Source organism: Melanerpes formicivorus, unplaced genomic scaffold, assembly GCF_026170545.1.
Source record: "Melanerpes formicivorus ecotype bairdi unplaced genomic scaffold, bMelFor1.0.p_v2 SCAF_93, whole genome shotgun sequence".
Classification (NCBI taxonomy): domain Eukaryota; kingdom Metazoa; phylum Chordata; class Aves; order Piciformes; family Picidae; genus Melanerpes; species Melanerpes formicivorus.
This window is the reverse complement of record NW_027142445.1, coordinates 1,714,409-1,733,583: the sequence shown is the minus strand read 5'-3', so window position 1 is coordinate 1,733,583 and position 19,175 is coordinate 1,714,409. Positions and strand designations below refer to the sequence as shown.

Sequence of the window (19,175 nt, the reverse complement as noted above, 5' to 3'; positions counted from 1 at the left end):
TTTCTGTCCCTGAAGCCAAGCAGAGCAGCCCTGAGCAGCTCTGCTGAGCAGCTCTGCTTCTTGCCCAGGGAATGGAGCTCTGTGCTCCCCGAGGCAGAAACAGCAGCAGGGCAGCCCAGGTGCTCTCCCCTGGGGAAGGATGCCCCAGCCTGGAGACACTGTGGAGCCTTTGGCTTTGCTGGCAGTGGGCTTCTGGCTTTTCAAAGGTCTGCTGCTGCTCCTTGCAGGTGAGCTGAGCCATGGCCACTGAGCAGAACCAGCGCTCCAGGAGGCCCTCCAAAATGCCTGAGGGGCTCCAGGGCACAGTGGCAGCACCTGGCCACCTGAAGCCAGCCAGAGAGGCAAAGCAGCCTGCAACTGTAAGTAGCTGCTGTGGTCAAGAAGGAGCCCTGGGGCAGGCTGCCCAGGGAGCTTCCAGACATTCCAAACCCACCCAGGTGTGATCCTGGGCAATGTGCTCTGGCTGACCCTGTGTTTGCAAGAGGGTTGGACTGGCTGAGCCCCAGAGGTGCCTTCCAACCCCCACCCTGCTGGGATAGCCTCCATGGAGCACAGATCCAGCCCTGCAAACAGTGGAGTCAGGGCAATTCTTCCTTCCTCTCCATCCATGTCCCCTTTGCTGCCTGGAGCTGCCCTGCTGCTGAGGGTCTCTCAAGGAGATGTCTCTGTGGAGGGCTCTGTGAGGCCAGGGCAGAGAGAGTGAAGGAGAACCCAGACTTGGAGGCATTCCTCTGCACCTCAGCCCTGGCACAGGGCTGCTTTTCTGCCCTCCTCTGCCTCCCCCAGCAGTGCCATCTCCACAGGGCAGGCTGGGGAGCCTGGGCCAAGGGCAGAGCTGGGGCAGCTCTGAGCACTCTTGCCCTGCTCTCTTCAGAGCTCCCTGCCTCTAGCCAGCAGCACTACAGAGGGAACAAGTGCCCAGAGAGCAGCAAGCCCCAGGCATGCCCCAGCAAATCAGGCAGCAGCTCATGGGACAGAGCCCCTTGCTTGGAGCTGCTCTCTTCTGCTCTGCCTCAGGAATGCTCTGGGGTGAAACACTGCAGCAGGTCCCTCAGGAGGCTCCCAGGACTGGCCTGGTAGCTCTGACCACAGATTACTCCTCAGTGACACTTGGACAAGAGGAGCAGAGGGGTTGCTGTGGCTTGTGCTGGTGGTGTGTGTTTCAGCTGCCTCCCTCCTCCTTCCTGCAGGGGATGCCTGAGCTCATGGGGCAGAGCCTGGGTGGCACTCAGGAGAGGAGCCTGCCCCAGATCATCCAGAGGGGTGGCAAGGCTGAGGAGAGGAGGCTGCCCCAGCTCAAGCAGAGGCTGGGCAACATTCAGAAGATGTGGCTGCCCCCAGTCTCCACCCAGAGGGGCAGCAGCCTGGAGGGGAAGCTGCCCCCAGTCTCCACCCAGAGGGGCAGCAGCCAGGAGGGGAAGCTGCCCCCTGTTCCCAGGAGGGGCAAGCCTGAGGCCAGGACCCTGCCCCTGATTCCCCAGCCTGCAGACTCCAGTGAGGCCTCCTGTCCAAAGGTAAACTTTTCCTGCCCTGTTCCTTGCTGTTGGCTGAGGCATTTGGAGAGGAGCCTGCTGGTGGCAGGCCTGCCTCCAGCTTCTCTCTAGAGCTGGCTGGCCAGGTCCTGCTGTGCTGTGCAGCTGCTGGCAGTGCTGAGTTCCTCCTGCCAGCAGAAAGCTCAGCCATTGCTCCCTGCTGAGATGTTCAAGTCCTGAGCTGTGCTGCAGAAGCTCTGCTGCAGCTGGGGGGGTTCCTGGAGCTGAGCCCCTGGCACTCAAGCCCCATGCAGGGGGCAGGCTGGGGCAGGACACAAGGGCAGGAGCTTGCCATTTGCCATCCTCCTGCTGCCACAGGCAGCTGCTGCTTGGGGTGGTCGCTGCCAAGGGCCTGGGGCTGGGACTCCTTCGCTGCTGGCAGCCTTGGCCTTGGAGGGCTGAAGGCCTGCAGGAGTTGCTCAGGACTGAGCACACTCAGCTGCAGTGGTGCTTTGGGGTGGAGCAGCAGGTTGGGGCCCTCCCAGGGGGCTGGCTTTGCAGGCTGCAGGCTCCTGCCAGCTGCAGAGGGGCCTCAGCCCCTGGCTGTGCCTTGTCTGGCTCAGTGGTTGCTGCAGCTGGGCCTCAAGCTGCTTTGCTGCCAGAGCTGCTGGCCAGAGCACACAGCCCCGAGGGCAGAGCAGGGAGGGAGGCTGCTGAGCAGCAATGGCCAGCAGCACACCTGTGACATACTGCTTGAGGGTTGCCCTGGCCAGCCCAGGAGGTTGGGAAGCCCTCAGCTGGGCACCCAGAGAACTGGCAGCATGCTGCAGCTGCTGGCTTCAGCCTGGCCATGGCTTGTGTGGAGCAGCAGGAGAGCTGCCTGGGGCTGTGGAGTGGCAGCAGCACAGCTGGGAGAGGGGAGGCAAAGCAGGGAGGAACTTTCTCCTAGCAGTGCCTCTGCTCTGCCAGCATTTGCTGCTTGTGTGCATTGCCAGGCTGCTGCTGCAGTGGAGTGGAACAAAAGCAGCAGCAGCAGAGCAGGACCAAAGAGCCACTGAAAGCTCCTGGCAGAAGGAGCTGCCAAGTCCAGTCCTCCTCCAGCTGCCCAGTGCTGCAGAGAAGGGAGCTGACCCTTGCCAGCACTCAGCTCTCCTTGTCCTGCCTTCCCTCCTCTGCTGCTGTTCTCTCCTTAGCAGCTCCCAGGTTTAGATTGGCAAAGCTCTTTGGGGCTGTGTGGGCCTCGGCCTCCCTGCCTCAGAGCAAAGATCATCCCCAGAGTGTTTCCCCTGGAGCCTCCTGTCCATTCCTGGCCCTCAGCTGCTCCATGAGTGCTGCCAGCACTGTCAGGGAGTGCTCTGGTGCTGTGTGACCACAGCAGCACAGGGCTGTGCCCCGTGTTTGGGAGAGGGAGCCTGGAGAGACAGCCCAGGAGCTGCTTAGCCTGAGCCTGCTCAGCACAGCCCAGCTCCTCTTGAGCCACCCAGGAGCCAGGTGGGAGAGCTTCTGCTTGCCCAGGCTGAGCTGGGCAGAGGGACTCGCCAAGAGGCTGGGCTGGGCTGGAGAGCAGTGTAGGCTTCTTGCTCAGGAGTCCTGCTGCCAGCAGCTGAACCTCTGCCTGCTCTCTGTGCACCCCCAGCTGCCAGCTGCCCTGCAGCAGAGCTGCTTTGAGCCTCTCCCAGCAGAGGTGCTCTTCCAGAACTGCCTCCCCCACCAGGTCTACGAAGAGACGCTGGTGCTGCGCAACAAGGGCAGGGTAAGTGCTGGGGGGTGGGAGGAACCTGCCCACTCTGGGCATGCTGTCTCTGACACTGCCATGTGCTGCTGGGAGCTCACCCAGAGGAGCTTGCCTAGAGAGCAGCCTTGCCACTGAAAGCCCTGGCTTGCTGAGAATGTGGGGGGCTCTCCAGTTGTTCTCTCTTCTCGTGCTGGAGCTCAAGTGTGCACCGCAGCCTGAGGGCTCCTTGGTTAGTCTTGGCTTTGGGGAGGGCATCTCCACCTCTCACAGCCTGCTTAGCTGCTTCTGCAATTCACTGGCAGAGCTCAGGGGCTGTCTTCTCCACTTGATGCTGGGACAAGGCCTAGGGAGGGGCTCCAGGAGAGGTGTTTGGAAAGAGCAGTGGAACAGGATGATGGAGCAGCAGCAAGGGGAGGCCTTGAGCTGCCACTTGGGGTCCTGCTGAGCTTCATTCAGCCCTGCTGGGGCTTTTCTGGAGCTCTGCTTTCCCTTTGGAACACCACAGCACATCCAGAGCCATCTCCTCCTGAAGGTCTCCACCTGTGCTTGGAAAGAATTGGTGGTGCTGAGGAGATTCCCCAGAGAAGTGGAGCAGGGAAATGCTGCCAAATGCCAGCAGTTTTGTTCCTGTGGCAAGGGGAACGTTTGAGACTCTCTGGATTTCAGCTGGGGAAACATTTGCTGGAGTGGGGCAGGTGCCCAGAGCAAGCTGGTGGGAAGAGGCAGGAGGGAGGAGAGGAGCTGGGTGCAAAAGGGCTCCAGGAGAGAAGCCTGTGCACACAGGGGGTTCTCTTGCCAGGCAGCAGGCAGGGTGCTGGAGGCAGAGAGGGCTCAGCAACAGCAAAGCCTCCTGGAAGCTGCTGCTCTGCAATGGAGAGCAAGATGTGAAGGGGAGAGGAGGGCAGCTGGGAAGGCAGAAGCAGCCTGCATGAGAGCAGGGGAAGGAGCTCCTCCCCACACCTGCCTCTTGGGGGAAACAAAGGGAGAACAAAAGCTGTGGGGGAAGAGCAAGAGCAGGCCAAGTGTGTCCTGAGAGAAGAGGCTTTGCCAGGGCTGTGGCTGGAAAGAGAAGGCCCTTTGGCAAGGAAGGCTGCAAAGTGTGGTCCCTCTCAGTTACTGCTGGGGAGAACAGAGCCACTCCTGCTCTGGTGCCCAGCTTGGGAGTGTTGGCAAGAGGCCCCTGGGACATTGGTGTGCTCCACACTGACCCCAGACACTGTGCTGCTCTTTCCCCTTTCCTCATTAAAATGGGCCTCAGTTTCTCCTTTCCTCTGGCTCTGCTTCACAGCAGGGCTTGGGCCTGCAGCCCATGTCCTAGAGCTCCTTTGCCCAGGCAGCAGGAACTTGGCTCCAGCCTGGTGCTCTGTGCTGGAAGTGCCTTGGGAAGGAAGGATGCAGCTGGCCATGGCCAGGTTTCTTCTCACAGTGCCACAGGTGGCAAAATCCCAGTTGTGTCTCCCCTGCAGGTTCCTCAGTGGGTGAAGGTCATCATGGAGACCTCTCCTTACTTCAAGTTGCTTGGCCCCATGGGTGTGAGGCAGAAGGTAGCACCTGGCATGGCCTCTACTTACCGCATCCTTTTCACCCCCGAGGAGCACAAGGTGAGGCTGCAGGTCTCAAGAGGTTGCTGCCTTCAGTGGAAGGTGCAGCTGCAGGGCTGGCTGCAGAGCAGGGCAGCTGGGCTGGCCTTTGAGGAGCTGTCCTGCTTTCAGGAGGCTTGCACTGCCTCTCAGACCGGGAGAAAGCCTTTCCCATGCTGGAGATGCTGCTCTCCTGGGCAGGAGGCACTTGGGTGCTGCAGGGCTCTTTCTCCTTGCTGGGGCTCCTCGGGTGACCTTCCTTGGCTTCAGGGTGAGGCTTGGGGGCAGCCTCTCAAGGTGCTGCTTTCTAGGCTGTGTCCACTGCTGCCTCCTCATGGCTTTACTGCCTGGCTGAATCCAAAAGTCTGTTCAAGAGTGACCTGTGGCTTGGAGGAAGCAAAGTGGGCCTGAGCAGAGTGTGGAGCAGCACCTTGGCAAACTGCTTTCACCTCCTGGCTGTCCTGCTGGCCACAGCAGGCAGACAACAGAAGCTGAGCTCTGGAGCCAGCATTTTTCGTGCCTGCTGCTTCTCAGAGTCATGGAATGGTGGGGGCTGGGAGGCAGCTCTGCAGCTCACCCAGCCCAACCCCCCTGCTGGAGCAGGGACACCCACAGCAGCTTGCCCAGGATGGCAATGTCCAGGAGGGTTAGGAAGCTCTCCAGAGGAGGAGACTCCACAACAGAGGCACAGCCTCATTAGCAGGGGGGGTGGACTGGATGCTCTCCAGAGGAGCCTTCCAAGCCCCACTGGTCTGTGGCTCTGGGCAGCTCTCTGGGCAGCTTGGCCCAGTGCTCCAGCACCCTCCCAGCCATGCTGTGGGTGCTGGGCACACAGAGCTCCTTGTTTCTGTAGCTGCTCCAAGCCATGCCCGTGTTCCCCTGCAAAATGGGGGCAGGGGGTGCTCCCACAAGGCTCAGCACACAGCATGGGGTGCTTCTAGAAGCATGGAATTGCTTTGGTTTGGTTGGCAGAGTTCTTGAAGATGCCACAGCTGGCAGGCAGCCAGAGCCCAGCAGCTTCCCTTCTGCCCCGGGGCCGGCACTGCCTGCAGCCTGCTGAGGCTCTTCCTTTCCCTGCAGGACTACTGCCACCAGCTGCTGTGTGTCACCCAGAGGGAGGAGTTCCCTGTGCCCATCCGGGCTGTAGGTGCCCAGGCTGTGCTGGACTTCCCCCAGCAGCTGCACTTCTCCCTCTGCCCGGTCAGGCACAGCACCCAGAGGACTCTGCTGCTGCGCAACCTGGGCCAGCGGGAGGCTCACTACAGCCTCAGCACTCAGAGGTGAGGAGCTCAGCATCCTGCTCTGCTCTGCAGGCCAGGCTTGGCCCGGCCCTGGCTGCTTCCTAGGCTGGGATCTCCTGGGCCAGGAGCTGCCTTGCCCTTTGCAGCTCTGCAGGCCAGGTTTCTGGCTGGCAGGAAGCCAGGGGGAAGCTCTGAGTGCCAGCAGCTCTTCCAGCCCTGTGCTCTCCAGCAGCCCTGCTCTGGTGGCATTGCCAGCAGCTGGGCTCTGCAGCCTCACTGCAGGGAGCTGGGTGCAGTGTGGTGTGGGGGGGACCTGATGTCATTTTCTCCTCTAGGCCCTTCTGAGGGCTGAATCTCCTCAGCACTGAGCCAGGAGCTCTCTTTCTGATCCCGGGGGGTTGCTTTTCCTTCTGCTGTCTGCAGTGAAGGGAGCTAACTCCTCTGGGTGTCTGGTCCCCAGTGGGGTTCCCCAAGGCTCAGTGCTGGGGCCAGTTCTCCTGAACATTCTCTCAATGCCCTGGGTGAGGACATTGAGGCTGCCTCAGTCAGTTTGCAGACAGGCCCAAGCTGGGCAGCAGTGCTGAGCTGCTTGTTAACCTACAGAGGCACCTGGCCAGGCTGGGTCAAAGGCCAAGCCAATGGCATGAGGTTCATCAAGGCCAAGTGGCAGGTCCAGTAGCTGGGTCACAGCAACCCCCTGCCACACTCCAGTCTGGGGGAAGAGTGGCTGGAAAGATGCCCAGCAAAGACCTGGGGTGCTGCTCAACAGAGGCTGCAGCTGAGCCAGCCTGTGCCCAGGTGGCTGAGCAGGCCAACAGCATCCTGGCCTGGCTCAGCCGTGGTGTGGCCAACAGGAGCAGGGCAGTGTACCCCTGCACTGGGTACTGCATTCACAGCCTGAGTACTGCAAGGACTTTTGGCCCCCTCACTACAGGGAGGACATTGAGGTGCTGGGCTGGCTCCAGGAAGGACAACAGAGCTGGTGAAGGCTCTAGAGCAAAAGTCTTGTGAGGAGCAGCTGAGGGATCTGGGGTTGATTTAGCCTGGAGCAGGCTGAGGGCAGATCTTCTGGGATCCTTCAGCTCCCTGACAGGAGGCTGGAGCCAGGCAGGCCTTGGGCTCTGCTCCCAAGGAACAAGTGATAGGCCACGAGGAAATGACCTCAGTTGTGTCAGGGCAGGTTTGGGCTGGGCCATGAGGAACCATTTCTGCCCCTTGGGGGTTGTCAAGGCCTGGCCCAGGCTGCCCAGGGCAGTGGTGGAGTCCCCATCCCTGGGGGGGTTGGTGCGGTGCTGAGGGCCAGGGTTTGGTGGTGACCTAGCAATGGGAGCATGGTTGGACTGGAGCTGAAAGGTCTCTTGCAGGCTCCCTGCAGCAGCCCTGCTGTCTCTCTCTTGCAGCCCATTCTCTGCTGAGCCCTGTGTGGGAGCTCTGGGGGTCGGGGACGCCGTGCAGGTGGCTGTGGAGTTCCTGCCGCTGCGGAGCGGGGAGCACCGCGGGGTCCTGAGCCTGCACTGTGACTCAGGTCAGTGCTGGGCACTGCCTGCCTGCACTCTGTGTCCTTGGCTGCCCCCTGCAGAGGCTGAGCTTTGGTTCCCAGCCAGTGCTGGGCCTGAGGGGTGACAGGAGGAGGGCAGGGCTCAGCCAGACTCTGTGGTGCCCAGGGCCTCTGGCACTCCTCTGTCCCCTGCTCTGCTTCTCCCTGGGCTGGCCTCAGACCCTTTTGCTGCACTCTCCTCTCCCCATCTCCATCCCACACCTCACAGCTTCAGCACTAAAAGGCTCTTGGGCTTGGGCAGGAAGTGCTCCCTGCCTCCTTGGAGAGCTGTCAGATTTATCCTGGGGCAGGAGAAGCCCAGCTCAGGCCCCAGGAGAAGTGTCAGCCTCCCCAGGCCCTTGAGGAGTAGGTGGGGAGCCAAGGTGTGACCTCCAAATGCTGCCCACAGCCTTGGCTCAGCAGAGCTGATGCTGAAGCAGAGCCTTGCTCACAGATGCCCTGGGGGTGTGTTTCCTCTGCCTGCAGCAGAGCTTTGCTTTGTGCCTGTTGCTGCCCTTGGCTCCTGGGCAGCCTGATGTGCTCCCTGGGTGCTGCTGTGGTGCTGCAGCCCTGCAGCGAGCACTGGAGCTGTCTGGGGCTGGTAGAAAGGATCCAAATGCTCCTGTAGCTTGCAAGTGAGATGAGCAGAGCCTCCCCTCTGCTTTCTTCCAGGAGAAGACATTCACAGCAGCCTCAGTGGCACAGCTGTGGATGTGAACATCAGGCTGGACAGGAGCTCCTTGGCCATGCAGAAGACCTACCTGTCGCTGAGCACCCGCAGCACCCTGCTCATCCACAATGGCAGTGATGTGAGAGCTCACTTCCAGTGGAAGGCTGCTGCTAGTCAGGAGGAGGAGGAGCAGCAGCAGCAGAGGTGGGTTGGAAAGCTGCACTGCAGGCAGATCCCTCTCCAAGGGTGACACTCAAGGCTGGCCTCCAGGGCTCTGGGTGCTTTGCAGTGGTGGAGGCCAGGAAAGCCCCCACAGCACCAAGGCCTGGACCCCTGGGCTTTGGGGTCCTGGAGCTCAGCACTTCCCTTCCCAGCTGCATCCACACTCCAGCTGAGGATGGTGTCTTGGGGAGGAACTGCAGGGCCTGGATTTCCCCAGAGAGCAAATTGCCTTTGTGGGGGCACAAAGCACTGAGGTGCAGAGATCTCTGGGCTCCAGAGGGTCCACGAGGCTGAGGCAAGGCTCAGTGCTGGGCTGCACTGAGTAGCAGCACTGAGCACAGCTGCAGGCAGCACAACTCTGCTGCTACTCACTGCAGCTTCTCCTGCTGCAGCTGGCACAAGCTGGCAGGCTCCTTTCCCAGCCCTGTGCAGGGCAGAGTGCTTCAGGGGCCCGGAAGGTTGAGGCCATCCTGCTGCAGGCCATGAACTGCCTCCTGCTGTCCCAGTTTCCAGCACCAGGAGCTATTTCCAGCCTTCCTTAGAGGCTGAGCAGAGTTGGGAGGTGGAGGGCTCTGCAGGGAGGGTGGAGCAAGGCAGCCCTTGGAAGCCCCCTTGGGTTCCAGCACCTGTGTCTTTGTGGTGGTGGGAGATGGGGCAGGCTCTCCAAAGGCTGGCTGTGGGGAAGCTGGGAAATTGCCACATCAGGCAGCAGAGGAACACCTGGAGCCCAGGGGCTGAGCTGGGAAGCACACTGCAAAGCCTGGGGGAGCTGGGGAAGCCTTGGGTGTCCTTCCAGCCCCGGGGGCATGGAGGGAGCTGCAGTTAGTCTGAAGCCACAGCTGGGGAGGAAAGTGCCTTCAGCTGGAGGGCTCTTCAGGGGCTTCTGAGCAAGGCAGCTTCAGTGGGGCTGGGCCAGCCCCGGGTTGCTCTCTGGTTTGCCTTGCCCAGTGTGTGGCTGCTGTGCAAGCTCAGGCTGTGCCAAGAGCAGCCCTGGGCAGCTCTAGGGGAGGAAAAGCCACTGGAGGCTGCTGCTGCTGGAGCCTCCATCAGCTGTGGCAGTGGCTGTGAGGCAGGAAGGCTCTGGGGGGGCTGCTGGCTTGCACAGAGCTCTTCAGAGCTTACAAGCATGGAGTGCAAGTGGGCAGGGAAGAGGCAGGGGTGCTGGGCTGGGGCTGGGAGCCGGGGGCTCGGGGGCAGCCCCTTGCTGTGCCGCTGCTGTGCCTCCCCGAGGCCTTCTGGCAGAGCCTCTGCAGGGCTGCTGCCGCTGCCCTTGCCTGATGGGCTGCTGGGCTTTGGCTCTGGGCTGCAGGCTGCAGGGGCAGTTCAAGCCACATCCCCCCGAGGAGCCCAGGAAGCAGCCTGCTCTCCAAGGACGCCGTTCCCGGCTCTCCCACATCTGCCAGCAGCAGAGGGCGAAGGCGCAAGCAGAGGCCCTGCTGCGCTCCCAGATCTTCAGCATCGAGCCGCTGGTAAGCCCCAGCCCAGAGCCCCCATTCCTCCTCCTGCCTGGGGGAGGTCCCTTGGCAGAGCCTGCCCCCGGCTCGCTGTGCCCAGAGAGAAGAGCTCAGGGCTGGAGCCCCGGGGGCGCAGCGCGGTGCCCAAAGCCTTTGGGAGCTGCAGGCTCCCGGCAGAGGGCGAGAGCCTGCTGGCAGCTGAGCTCTGCTGCCAGGGCTCCAACAGAAGGGCACTGCCTCAGCGTCCTGCCAGCCTTCAGAGGGCTCTGCAGGCTCAGCTGCAAGGCCAGCCCCTCCCTGGGGGCTCTGGGGCTTCCCAGAGGCTGTCACAGCACTGCCAGGTCCCAACCCAGCTGAAGAAGGGAAGGAGAGGAGGCAAAGTTCAGCTGAGTCGTGGCAGGAGCAATCCCCTCCTGGAACCTGGGATGGCACCGGCTGGGAACCTCCCTCCCAGGGTCACCTCTGAGCCTGGGCCCAAGGCTGGCAGCTTGCAAGGGGCTTTGGGAGCTGAGGTGCCCCTGGGGCCAGAGAGCAGTTTGCTGCTCTGTCTCTGGCAGCCAAAGCCCAAGAGCCTTGCCCCAAGCCCAGCCCTGCTGGCAGCCTTTGTGTGCTCTGAGGTGGAGAATGCTGCTGCCTGAGCAGGGCAAGATCCCTTCTCCTCTGGCAGGAAACCCTGCAGCCATCCCAACCTCTTCCTTCCTTTCTTTCTTCCCAAAGAGCTGAGATGAGTTTGCTGGGAAGGAAGGGCTCAGCTGCTCTTGCTGGTTCCTCCTGGAGCCCAGGGAAGGCTGAGAGCCAGCAGCAGCAGCACCACTGCACTGTCCCAGCACAGCAGCTGGCAGCAGCAGGATGGGAGCAGGAGGTTGTGGCAGAGCAGTAGGGCTGCTGGAGAGAGTGGGAGCTGAGCAGCACTGGGAGCATCCTGTGGTGTGTCAGAGCTGCTTTGGGAGTGTGTGCCAGGGCTCCTGCTTGGTGGCAGCTGCACTGCCTCTCCACAACCAGCTGAACCTGCTCTTGAGCTGGTGAGGGGCAGGCAGGTGAGGGGCAGGAGTCTGGCTGCCCCCAGTGCAGGCTCCTGGTGCTCCAGGTAAGGATGGAGGGACACCAAGTGTAGCCTGGCCTCAAGCCCTGGGAGTGGAAATCTTTCCTCACTGGCTCTGGGGATGTTCCACATTGGGCTCTGGGGCTGGCTAGAAGTGGGCTGCTCCATGGCTCTCTCCCCTTCTGCCTTGCCCAGCCTTCTCAGGCTCTTGCTTTCCCAGGCTTCCCTCCCTTCTGGAGCAGGTTCCCATGCAGAGCTGTGCCTGTGTCTGCCTCTCCTCCCCCAGCCCAGCACATGTGGTGTTTGCTCCTCGCTCTGCCTTGCTGCTCTGAAGGGAGGCTGCAGGGCTGTGGCTGCAAAGCTGAGCTGGAAGCTTTGGAGATCAATGGTTTGCTGCCATCTTCTCTTCTAGGAGGGAGAGGTGTGGCCAAACTCCTCAGCTGAGATCCAGGTGACCTTTAGGCCCCAGGCAGCCAGAGTCTATGAAGCAAGGCTCTACTGTGCCATCTCAGGTACAGCTTCTTCCTGCTGCTCTCTGCCCCAGGCTGCAGGCCAGGCCCCAGCAACCTTCCAGCCCCCTGGCTCCTGCTCTAGCTGCTAGGAAGGGTCAGTGGCCAACAGGACCCGTGCCTGCTGTCCCTGTGGCTCCCAGCTGCTCTCCTGGCCAAGGCCAGGGCTCAGGACACTGCCTCTGGATCCCAGATCCCACGGGAGGCAGGGAAGGGCTCAGGTTTCCTGCCCTGGGTTTGCCCTGCTGGGAGGAGGCTGTGAAGGCTGAGGAGCTACAGACCTCAGCAGCTTCAGTGGCCCCTAAGCCCCTCCAGCCCCTTTCCCTCCCAGAGGAGTCCTCCTTGCCTGCAGGCATCCTGGGGCTCCTGAGGTGGTAGGAGCTGAGTTCCAGAGTGCTCCCAGCCCCTGGATCTCCTCCCCCTGAGTGCGGGGTGCCCTCCCGAGGAGCATCTCTGGCCAGCAGCTGCTTCTCCCTGCCTGGGCATTGTCCCCTGGCAGCTCTGAGGCTGTGCTTCCCCTGGGTGGCATTGCTCAGGGCTGGCTCTGCTCAGCAGGAGAAGGCTCTCCCTGGCAAGCTGAGCCCCAGCAGCCTGCTGGCTGAGCTCTGTGCTGCTGCTGTCTCCCTGCAGTGTGCTCAGGCTGTGGGTGGCAGCAGCCATCCCTGCCCCCAGCTCTGCCCTTCCAGAGGTGGTGGCTTTGCTGTGCTAGCCCAGGGCAGGGAGTGCTTGCAGCCAGGTCCAGGCTTCCTTGTCCTTCCTCTCCACCTCTGCAGGGTGCTGCTCAGGCTGTGTCTCAAGGGTGGGAGCTTGCTGCAGGCTTCCTCCAGGGAACCTGATGCTTTGCCTCAGCTCCAGAGCCCGTGGAGGTCCAGCAGCCCAGCTCCCATTCCTGGAGGGTGCTGAAAGCACCAACCCTGCTCTGCTGCTTTGTTGCTCTCCTTCCTGCCCCAAGCCAACAGACACCCATGCCAGGGATCAGCTTTTGACTTGTGTTGGCAGAGAGGAGCCTGCTCCTGCCAGGCCCTGCTGGCCCTTCCTCTCCTGGGGCTGTGCAAGAGGAGCATTGCAAAGCAGCTGCTCCCCTGTGCTCTCAGGCTGGAGTCTGTCCCAGAGGCAAGGTGCCTGAAAGAGGAGCCCCAGGAGGTTTCAGTGGGGAGTCAGTTCCTGTTGCTCCTTGATTCCTCCAAGCCCCTTGGCTGCCCTCCTCATCCCCCTAGAATGTTTGACCCTGAGGGTGCTGAGAGCCTGGCCCAAAGTGCCCCGGGAGGGGGCAGGTTTCCCCTGCCTGGAACCACTGCAGCTCAGGTTGTTTGGGGCTCAGAGCCACCTGCTCTGCTTGCAGCTGCTCCTGCTGAGGGCAGGGGGCTTGGGCTGGCTGCCCTTGGAAGGTCCCTGCCCCCCTCAAGGAGTCATCCAATGGAACTCTCTCCCCAGGCCGGGAGGCCAGGCTGCCTCTGCACATCCAAGGGGAAGGCCGAGGGCCCTGGCTCTGCTTCAGCCTGGAGCAGCTGGACCTTGGGCAGGTGTTGCTTGGCTCCACCAACAGCTATGTGGTGAGCAGCAGGGGCTGGCAGGGCTTGGGGGGAAGTCCCACTGTGGGCACAGGCTGGGAGAGTTGGGGCTCTTCAGCCTGGAGAAGAGAAGGCTCCAGGGAGACCTTAGAGCAGCTGCCAGTAGCTGGGGAGGGACTTTGGAGAAGGGCTGGGAGTGCCAGGGTGAGAGGGAATGGGGTGAAGCTGGAGGAGGGCAGCCTGGCCCTGGAGAGAAGGAAGAAATTCTTTGCAGTGTGTGGGGGGGAGGCACTGGCACAGGTTGCCCAGGGAGGTCATGGGTGCCCCCTCCCTGGAGGTGTTCAAGGCCAGGCTGGATGAGGCCTTGAGCAGCCTGGGCTGGTGGGAGGTGTCCCTGCCCATGGCAGGGGGCTGGAACTGGATGAGCTTGAAGGTTCCTTCCAGCCCAACCCCTTCTAGGATTCATTCTCTCCAGGTCTGGCTGCTTTGCATGAAACCCCCACAGGCAGAACTGTCCTTTGGTTTCTGCCAAGCAGCAGCAGGCAGCAGCTTCTGCCTCTTCCAGCTGGGAGGTGTTTGACCAGGACACACATCAGCCTGCTGGGAGGGAGAGAGGGAAGGAGGGAGAGAGGATGGGAGGGAGGGAGGGAGGGAGGGAGGGAGGAAGGCTCCTCAGGTGTTCCCATTGGATGTCTTGCAGGTGACTCTGCACAACAAAGGAGCCATCGATGCCTCCTTCAGCTTGGTCCCTCCAAGTACAGCTCTGGGCTCCTGCTTCAGCTTCTCCCCCTGTCAGGGCCTGGTTTTGCCAGGTGGGTCCCAGGTTGTCCAGGTCTGCTTCTGTCCCAGCAGCCTGGGGCACTTCAGAGAAGAGTTCAGCTTCCGTGTGGAAGGATCCCCTGAGCCTGTGACCCTGAGTGTCAGGTGAGAGGCTGCTTGAAGCCCCCTGTGCTGTGAGAGCAGCTTTGCTGCATGCCAGCAGCAGTGCAAGCTGCAGGCTCTGCAGTGCTCTGCAGCCAAGCCAAGGCCTCCTCTGCTGTGTCCCCACAGGGGCTGTGTCTCTGCACCTTCTCTGCACTTCGATGTCCCTTGCCTGCGCTTCGGGGACGTCTCCTATGGTGAGTGTGGCCTGGCCTTGGAGCACAGCCTGAGGGCTCTGCAGCCCCAGAGTGCAGCCTCAGAGCCTCCAGCACCTGTGGCCCTCCAGAGCAGCCTTCAGGATGTTAAAGCAGGGCTGCAGGTTGCTCAGGCAGTGTTTTGCCATCATGAGATCCAAGAGGCCTCAGGGACTAGCAGCCGGTGTCTTGTGGTGTCCCTCATCAGCCCCAGGCTGCCAGACCTTGGCAGCAGGATGGCTGTGACAGTCCCAGGAGGGCCCAGGGGGTGGGATTGCAGGAGAAGGGAGTTGAAGCTGTGGACTAGCCTGTGCCTGCTGTGGCTCAATGTTGTTGTCAGGCCTGGACACCATTTCCACCCCCACCCCCCCGAGCTGTAGTGTCAGATGTTCATTGGTGCTGGGAGGGCCACTGGGTTTCCCCTGCCAGGCAATGTGGCCAAGGAATAGCTCTGCCTCAGGCCCTGGTGTGCTCAGAGCCCTGGGCTCCTTCTCCTTGCCCAGCAGAAGCCCAGCTCTGCTGCCTGAGATGCAGATTCTGGTGCTGCAGTTCAGTCTGACAGAAGGCTTTGTCCTGAGGGGGTCTCAGGTGTGCATGGGAAGCCAGTTCTGGGCTGCTTGAAGAGCCAGGAGCAGCCTGGCCAGGATCCCTCTCTGTTTTCCTCCTGCTGCTGGACTTGTGAGAGAACTGCTGGCCTTTGCTGAGCTGCATCCTCCCCTCCCTCCATCCCTGCTCTGCCTCTTGGTTTCCTTGTGAAGAGACAAAGCAAGAGGAATGCCAGCAGGCAGAACCAGGGGATCCAAGAGGAGAAGTGTCCTCATTAGCTGCTGGCACAGCTGAGGCCTTGGCAGCTGAAGGCTTCCCCCATGCCCTGCTGGCCACACTCTCCTGAATGCAGCCCAGGAGAGCCTTGGCCTTCCTGGCCAGGAGGGCAGCTGGCTGCCTGATGGGGAATGAGTTGTCCCCCAGCAGTGCCAGCACAGAGCTGCTTGGCTTCCCCAGCAGCTGTAGCTCCGAGTGAGGAGAGCCCAAGCCCCAGTGCAGTCTGAGCATGCCAGGCTCTGGGCAGCAGGAGGCAGAGGAGCTGTGTGCAGAGGTGCAGAGCTGTGTCCTCTCCCCTAGGCTTCCCTCACAGCCTGTCCTGTCGCCTCACCAACGCCTCCCCGCTGCCCCTGGCCTTCGCCCTCCGCCTGCCCGGGGATGGCACAGCAGAGCCCAGCGTGCCCAGCGCTGCCCAGCTGCTGGACAACTCTCTCCCCTCCTGGAGGAGGGCAGCCACGGGGCTCCTCAGGCCCTGTGAGTTCACCATCAGCCCTTGCAGAGGCACCATCTGTGCCAAGAGCTTCGTGGACATCCAGGTAGGGAGCGGTGGGGCCAGAGGGGCTTCGGCAGCTGGGGCTGAGGCTTCCCTGCTCTGGGAGAGGGCTTCAGTGCTGCTGCCTGGGAGGGTGAGGCCAGGCAGAGCCCTGCAGCAGGGCTGGCCTCTGGCACCTTCCTGAAGGAGCAGCCTTTGGATTCTGCAGGCAGAAGCTGCAGCTCCTGCCCCACACTTGGATTGCCTGCAGTCATCTCAGTGGCACTGCAAAAGCTCTGGCAGCTGAGCAGCTTCTGCTGGGCCAAGCTTCTGCAGCAGCTTCCCACTGCACAGCTGGAGTGCTTCTGCTGGAGTCAGCAGCTCTGCCCTGCACTTCTGCTGCTCAGTGAAGAGCAGAGCCTGGGCCCTTAGCTGCCAGGCAGTGCTGAGCACAAGATGGCTCTGCTGGTGCCTGCATTCCTCTCACACAGGGCCTGGCAGCTGCCAAGGACATTTCTCCAAGCAGCTCTTGCCAGCAGCCTTGTGGTGCTGCCAGAGCCTGTGCTCTGCACATGGAGCAGCAGACCTAGGGCAAAGCCCTCCCTTTGCTTCCCAGGGCATGGCAATGGCAGGAGAGCAGCTGTGGGAAGTGTTTGGTGCTTTGCTCTCCCCCCAGGTCACCCTGTGCTCCAACACCCTGGGCACCTACGAGCTGGCACTGGTGGTGGATGTGGATGGTGTGGGCCAGGAGCTGCTGTCACTGCCCCTCACAGCCAGGTACCAGCACTTTCCTTGCAGCCCTTTGGCTCTCCTGGTGCATCCAGCCCCTGCCATGGGGTCTGCTGGCTCCAGCTGCACAGGAGAAGGCTGGCTCCAGGAGCTGCTTCTGGCCAGCCAGAGATGGGAAGAGCAGGCTTTGACAGCAGCCACCTTGAGGAGCATCTGCCCAGAATGGACAGGCCTGGCCCTGAGCCCTTGCCTAAAGGGCACAGCAATCCTGTGAATGATTGGCACTGCCCCTCCCCTGGCACAGCCTGGAGCCATTTCTCTTGTCCTCTCCCTTCTTCCTTGGGAGCAGAGCCCAAGCCCCAGCTGGCTCCAGCCTCCTTTCAGGGACTTGTGGAGAGCCAGGAGGGCTCTGCTCTGCCTCCTCCTCTCTGGGCCAAACCCCCCCAGCTCCCTCAGCTGCTCCTCCCCAGCCCTGTCCTCCAGCCCCTTCCCCAGCTCTGTTGCCCTTCTCTGGCCCCACTGCAGCCCCTCAGTGCCCTTCTTGGGGTGAGGAGCCCAAAGCTGCTGCCAGGATGTGAGGTGTGGCCTCAGCAGTGCTGAGCCCAGGGGGCCAATCCCTGCCCCGCTCCTGCTGGCCACAGCACCGCAGGTCCAGGCCAGGCTGCTGGGGGCACTTTGCAGCCTCTCTGCCCCAGGCAGCTGTGTTCTGCTCCCTGCCAGGCCGTCTCAGGAGTCAGGAAGCCTCTCCTCTGCCAGTGTCTCCATTGCCTTTGGCCCTCTCTCTGCCCAGGTGTGTGGTTCCTGCTCTGCGAGTGCCCAAGCCCGTGGTGACCTTCGGCCGCTGCTACCTGCAGCTCCCTGCCCAGCAGCTGCTGACCCTGGTGAACGACAGCGACCTGCCAGGCTGCTATGCACTGCTGCCTCAGGTTGGCATCACCCCCACCTCCTGCCCCCAGGGCTCAGCCAGGCTGTGCTGGGGAGAAAAGGCCTTTGGGAGAGAGAGACCTTGATGCTTTCCAGTGCGCTGAGAACAGGACCCAACCTGAATGGGACCTTAGGGAGCAGGGCAATGGGAACCCTCCTGCAGAGCAACCTTGGGCAGCCCTTTGGGAAGCACTTTGTGCTCTGGGCTCTGGGCTGCTGTCATGCAGGAGAGCTCAGAGGGTGGGGAAAAGCTGCTCTGCCAGCCCAAACATGGCTGCTGGGGAGTACAGCAGCTTTGGGAGCCCCTGAGGATGCTGAGACTGTCCAAGGCTCCCTGCTTGTTTTGTGCCTTCCTGCCAGGCCGGGCTGTGGGGGGCTGTGAGCTACCTGGGGCCCTGCCAGGCCGGGCTGTGGGGGGCTCTGAGCTGCCTGGGGCCCTGCCAGGCCGGGCTGTGGGGGGCTCTGAGCTGCCTGGGGCCCTGCCAGGCCGGGCTGTGGGGGGCTGTGAGCTGCCTGGGGCCCTGCCAGGCCGGGCTGTGGGGGGCTGTGAGCTGCCTGGGGCCCTGCCAGGCCGGGCTGTGGGGGGCTCTGAGCTGCCTGCTCTAGGTGCAGATGTCCCTGCTCAGTGCAGGGGCTTGGAGTGGAGGAGCTTGAAAGGTCCCTTGCAGGCCATGCCATGCTGTGCTCCTCCCCCTTCCAGGAGCAGCAGGAGGAGGCTGCTGTGCTGTACTCCAGCCCTGTGCCCTGTGGCATCATTCAGCCTCACAGCTCCGTGGAGATGCCCCTGACCCTGGTGGCCCAGGCGCTAGGGAGCCAGGACACTCCTGCCTCTGTGGCTGTCTTTGGCTGTGCAGGACACCCCCTGGTGAGTCTGCTCTGTGCCACAGGGCTTGCTGGGGCCTGAAGGGTAGAGGGCTGCTGGCAGGGCAGAGGGAACTTGTGCCAGAGGGATCCCTGGCAGCGGGTGGCGGCGAGAGGAGAGGCAGGGTGGTGCCCTCTGGGCTGGTGAGCAGAGTGTGCCACAGCAGGGCACTGGGGACAGGGCAGATGGGCTCATGAGCCAGCAGCCTCCCTGGCTCTCCTCCTCTGCTGTGAGGAGAGCAGCAGCAGCTGCTGCTCCCGTGGGGCTCCTGGGGAGGAGCACCCAGGGACAGCCCAGAGTGCTGCTGAGGCAAAGGCTGCCTTGGGAATGAGCTGAGAAGGCTCTGCAGCAAAGGGATGGCTTGGGGCAAGCCTGAGCAGCAGCAGGGCTGGAAGCAGGCACAGGGCACAGGCAGGAGAGCTGCTGCTGGCACAGCAGGCTGGGCAGGCTGGTTTCTTTCCCCCTGACAACAGCAGCTTGTGGCTTTCAGCTGGGCTCCCTCCAGAGCCCACCCTTGCTGCAGGCCTCCTGGGTCAGGCTTCCAACACTGCCAACTGCCAGCAGGCAGAGCTCTCTCCTGTCCAGGAGCAGCCTCAGAGCTGTCTGATCCTTGCCAGCCTTCCCTAGAGTGTGTTTTTTTTCTCTCTCTCCCCCCTCCCTGCTTGCTGGAGCAGGAAATCCACCTGGTGAGCATTGGGCAGGGCCCAGTTGTCTCTGTGCAGCCCCAAGAGATCAACTTTGGCAGCATCCCAGTTCTGCAGGACGTCTCCCGCAGTCTGCAGCTCTGCAATCAGAGCCCCATCCCTGCAGCCTTCCAGGCAGAGGTGGTGAGTATCTGGAGAGGCTTCCAAGGGAAATGGCTGCTCTGTGGCCACCTGGGGCTTGGTTTGCATCTGCAGCTTTCCCAGCTGGCTGCCTGAGAGAGCAAGCAAGATGTTCCATCCCCAGGTGGCCAGAGGAGCCTGGCTCTGGGGGCAGCTTCAGCTGGGGCAGCCCTCAGGAGAACAGAGCTTGAGGAGATCTTGGAGCAGCAGTGAGCCTGGAGCCTGTTTCCAAGCTCTCCCTTTCCTTTGTGGAAGCTCCCTGGCTGTGGGAGTCATGGGTTTGGAGCTCTGGGATCACAGAATGCCTTCGGTTGGAAAAGACCTTTCAGATCCTGCAGGCCAAGCCTGAACCCAGCACTGCCAGCTCAGCACTGAACCGTGGCCCTCAGCACCACAGCTCCAAGGCCTTGAAATGCCTCCAGGGATGGGGACTCCACCCCTGCCTTGGGCAGCC

At 62.1% G+C, this 19,175-nt stretch overlaps 1 protein-coding gene across 1 annotated transcript in view; it reads left to right on the top strand.

Moving 5' to 3' along the window:
* The first annotated feature begins 239 nt into the window (after positions 1 to 239).
* LOC137455229 (hydrocephalus-inducing protein homolog) overlaps positions 240 to 19,175 on the top strand; it is a 60,568-nt gene continuing 41,632 nt past the window's right edge. Inside the window, exons 1-17 of the mRNA XM_068165849.1 lie at positions 240 to 359; positions 3,109 to 3,225; positions 4,674 to 4,808; positions 5,868 to 6,067; positions 7,429 to 7,553; positions 8,238 to 8,439; positions 9,430 to 9,441; positions 9,767 to 9,926; positions 11,366 to 11,465; positions 12,897 to 13,015; positions 13,674 to 13,897; positions 14,024 to 14,091; positions 15,211 to 15,446; positions 16,059 to 16,159; positions 16,902 to 17,037; positions 17,736 to 17,900; positions 18,572 to 18,724. Of these exons, the coding sequence (XP_068021950.1) occupies positions 240 to 359; positions 3,109 to 3,225; positions 4,674 to 4,808; positions 5,868 to 6,067; positions 7,429 to 7,553; positions 8,238 to 8,439; positions 9,430 to 9,441; positions 9,767 to 9,926; positions 11,366 to 11,465; positions 12,897 to 13,015; positions 13,674 to 13,897; positions 14,024 to 14,091; positions 15,211 to 15,446; positions 16,059 to 16,159; positions 16,902 to 17,037; positions 17,736 to 17,900; positions 18,572 to 18,724 (2,373 nt within the window). The remainder of the gene's footprint in view (positions 360 to 3,108; positions 3,226 to 4,673; positions 4,809 to 5,867; positions 6,068 to 7,428; positions 7,554 to 8,237; positions 8,440 to 9,429; positions 9,442 to 9,766; positions 9,927 to 11,365; positions 11,466 to 12,896; positions 13,016 to 13,673; positions 13,898 to 14,023; positions 14,092 to 15,210; positions 15,447 to 16,058; positions 16,160 to 16,901; positions 17,038 to 17,735; positions 17,901 to 18,571; positions 18,725 to 19,175) is intronic.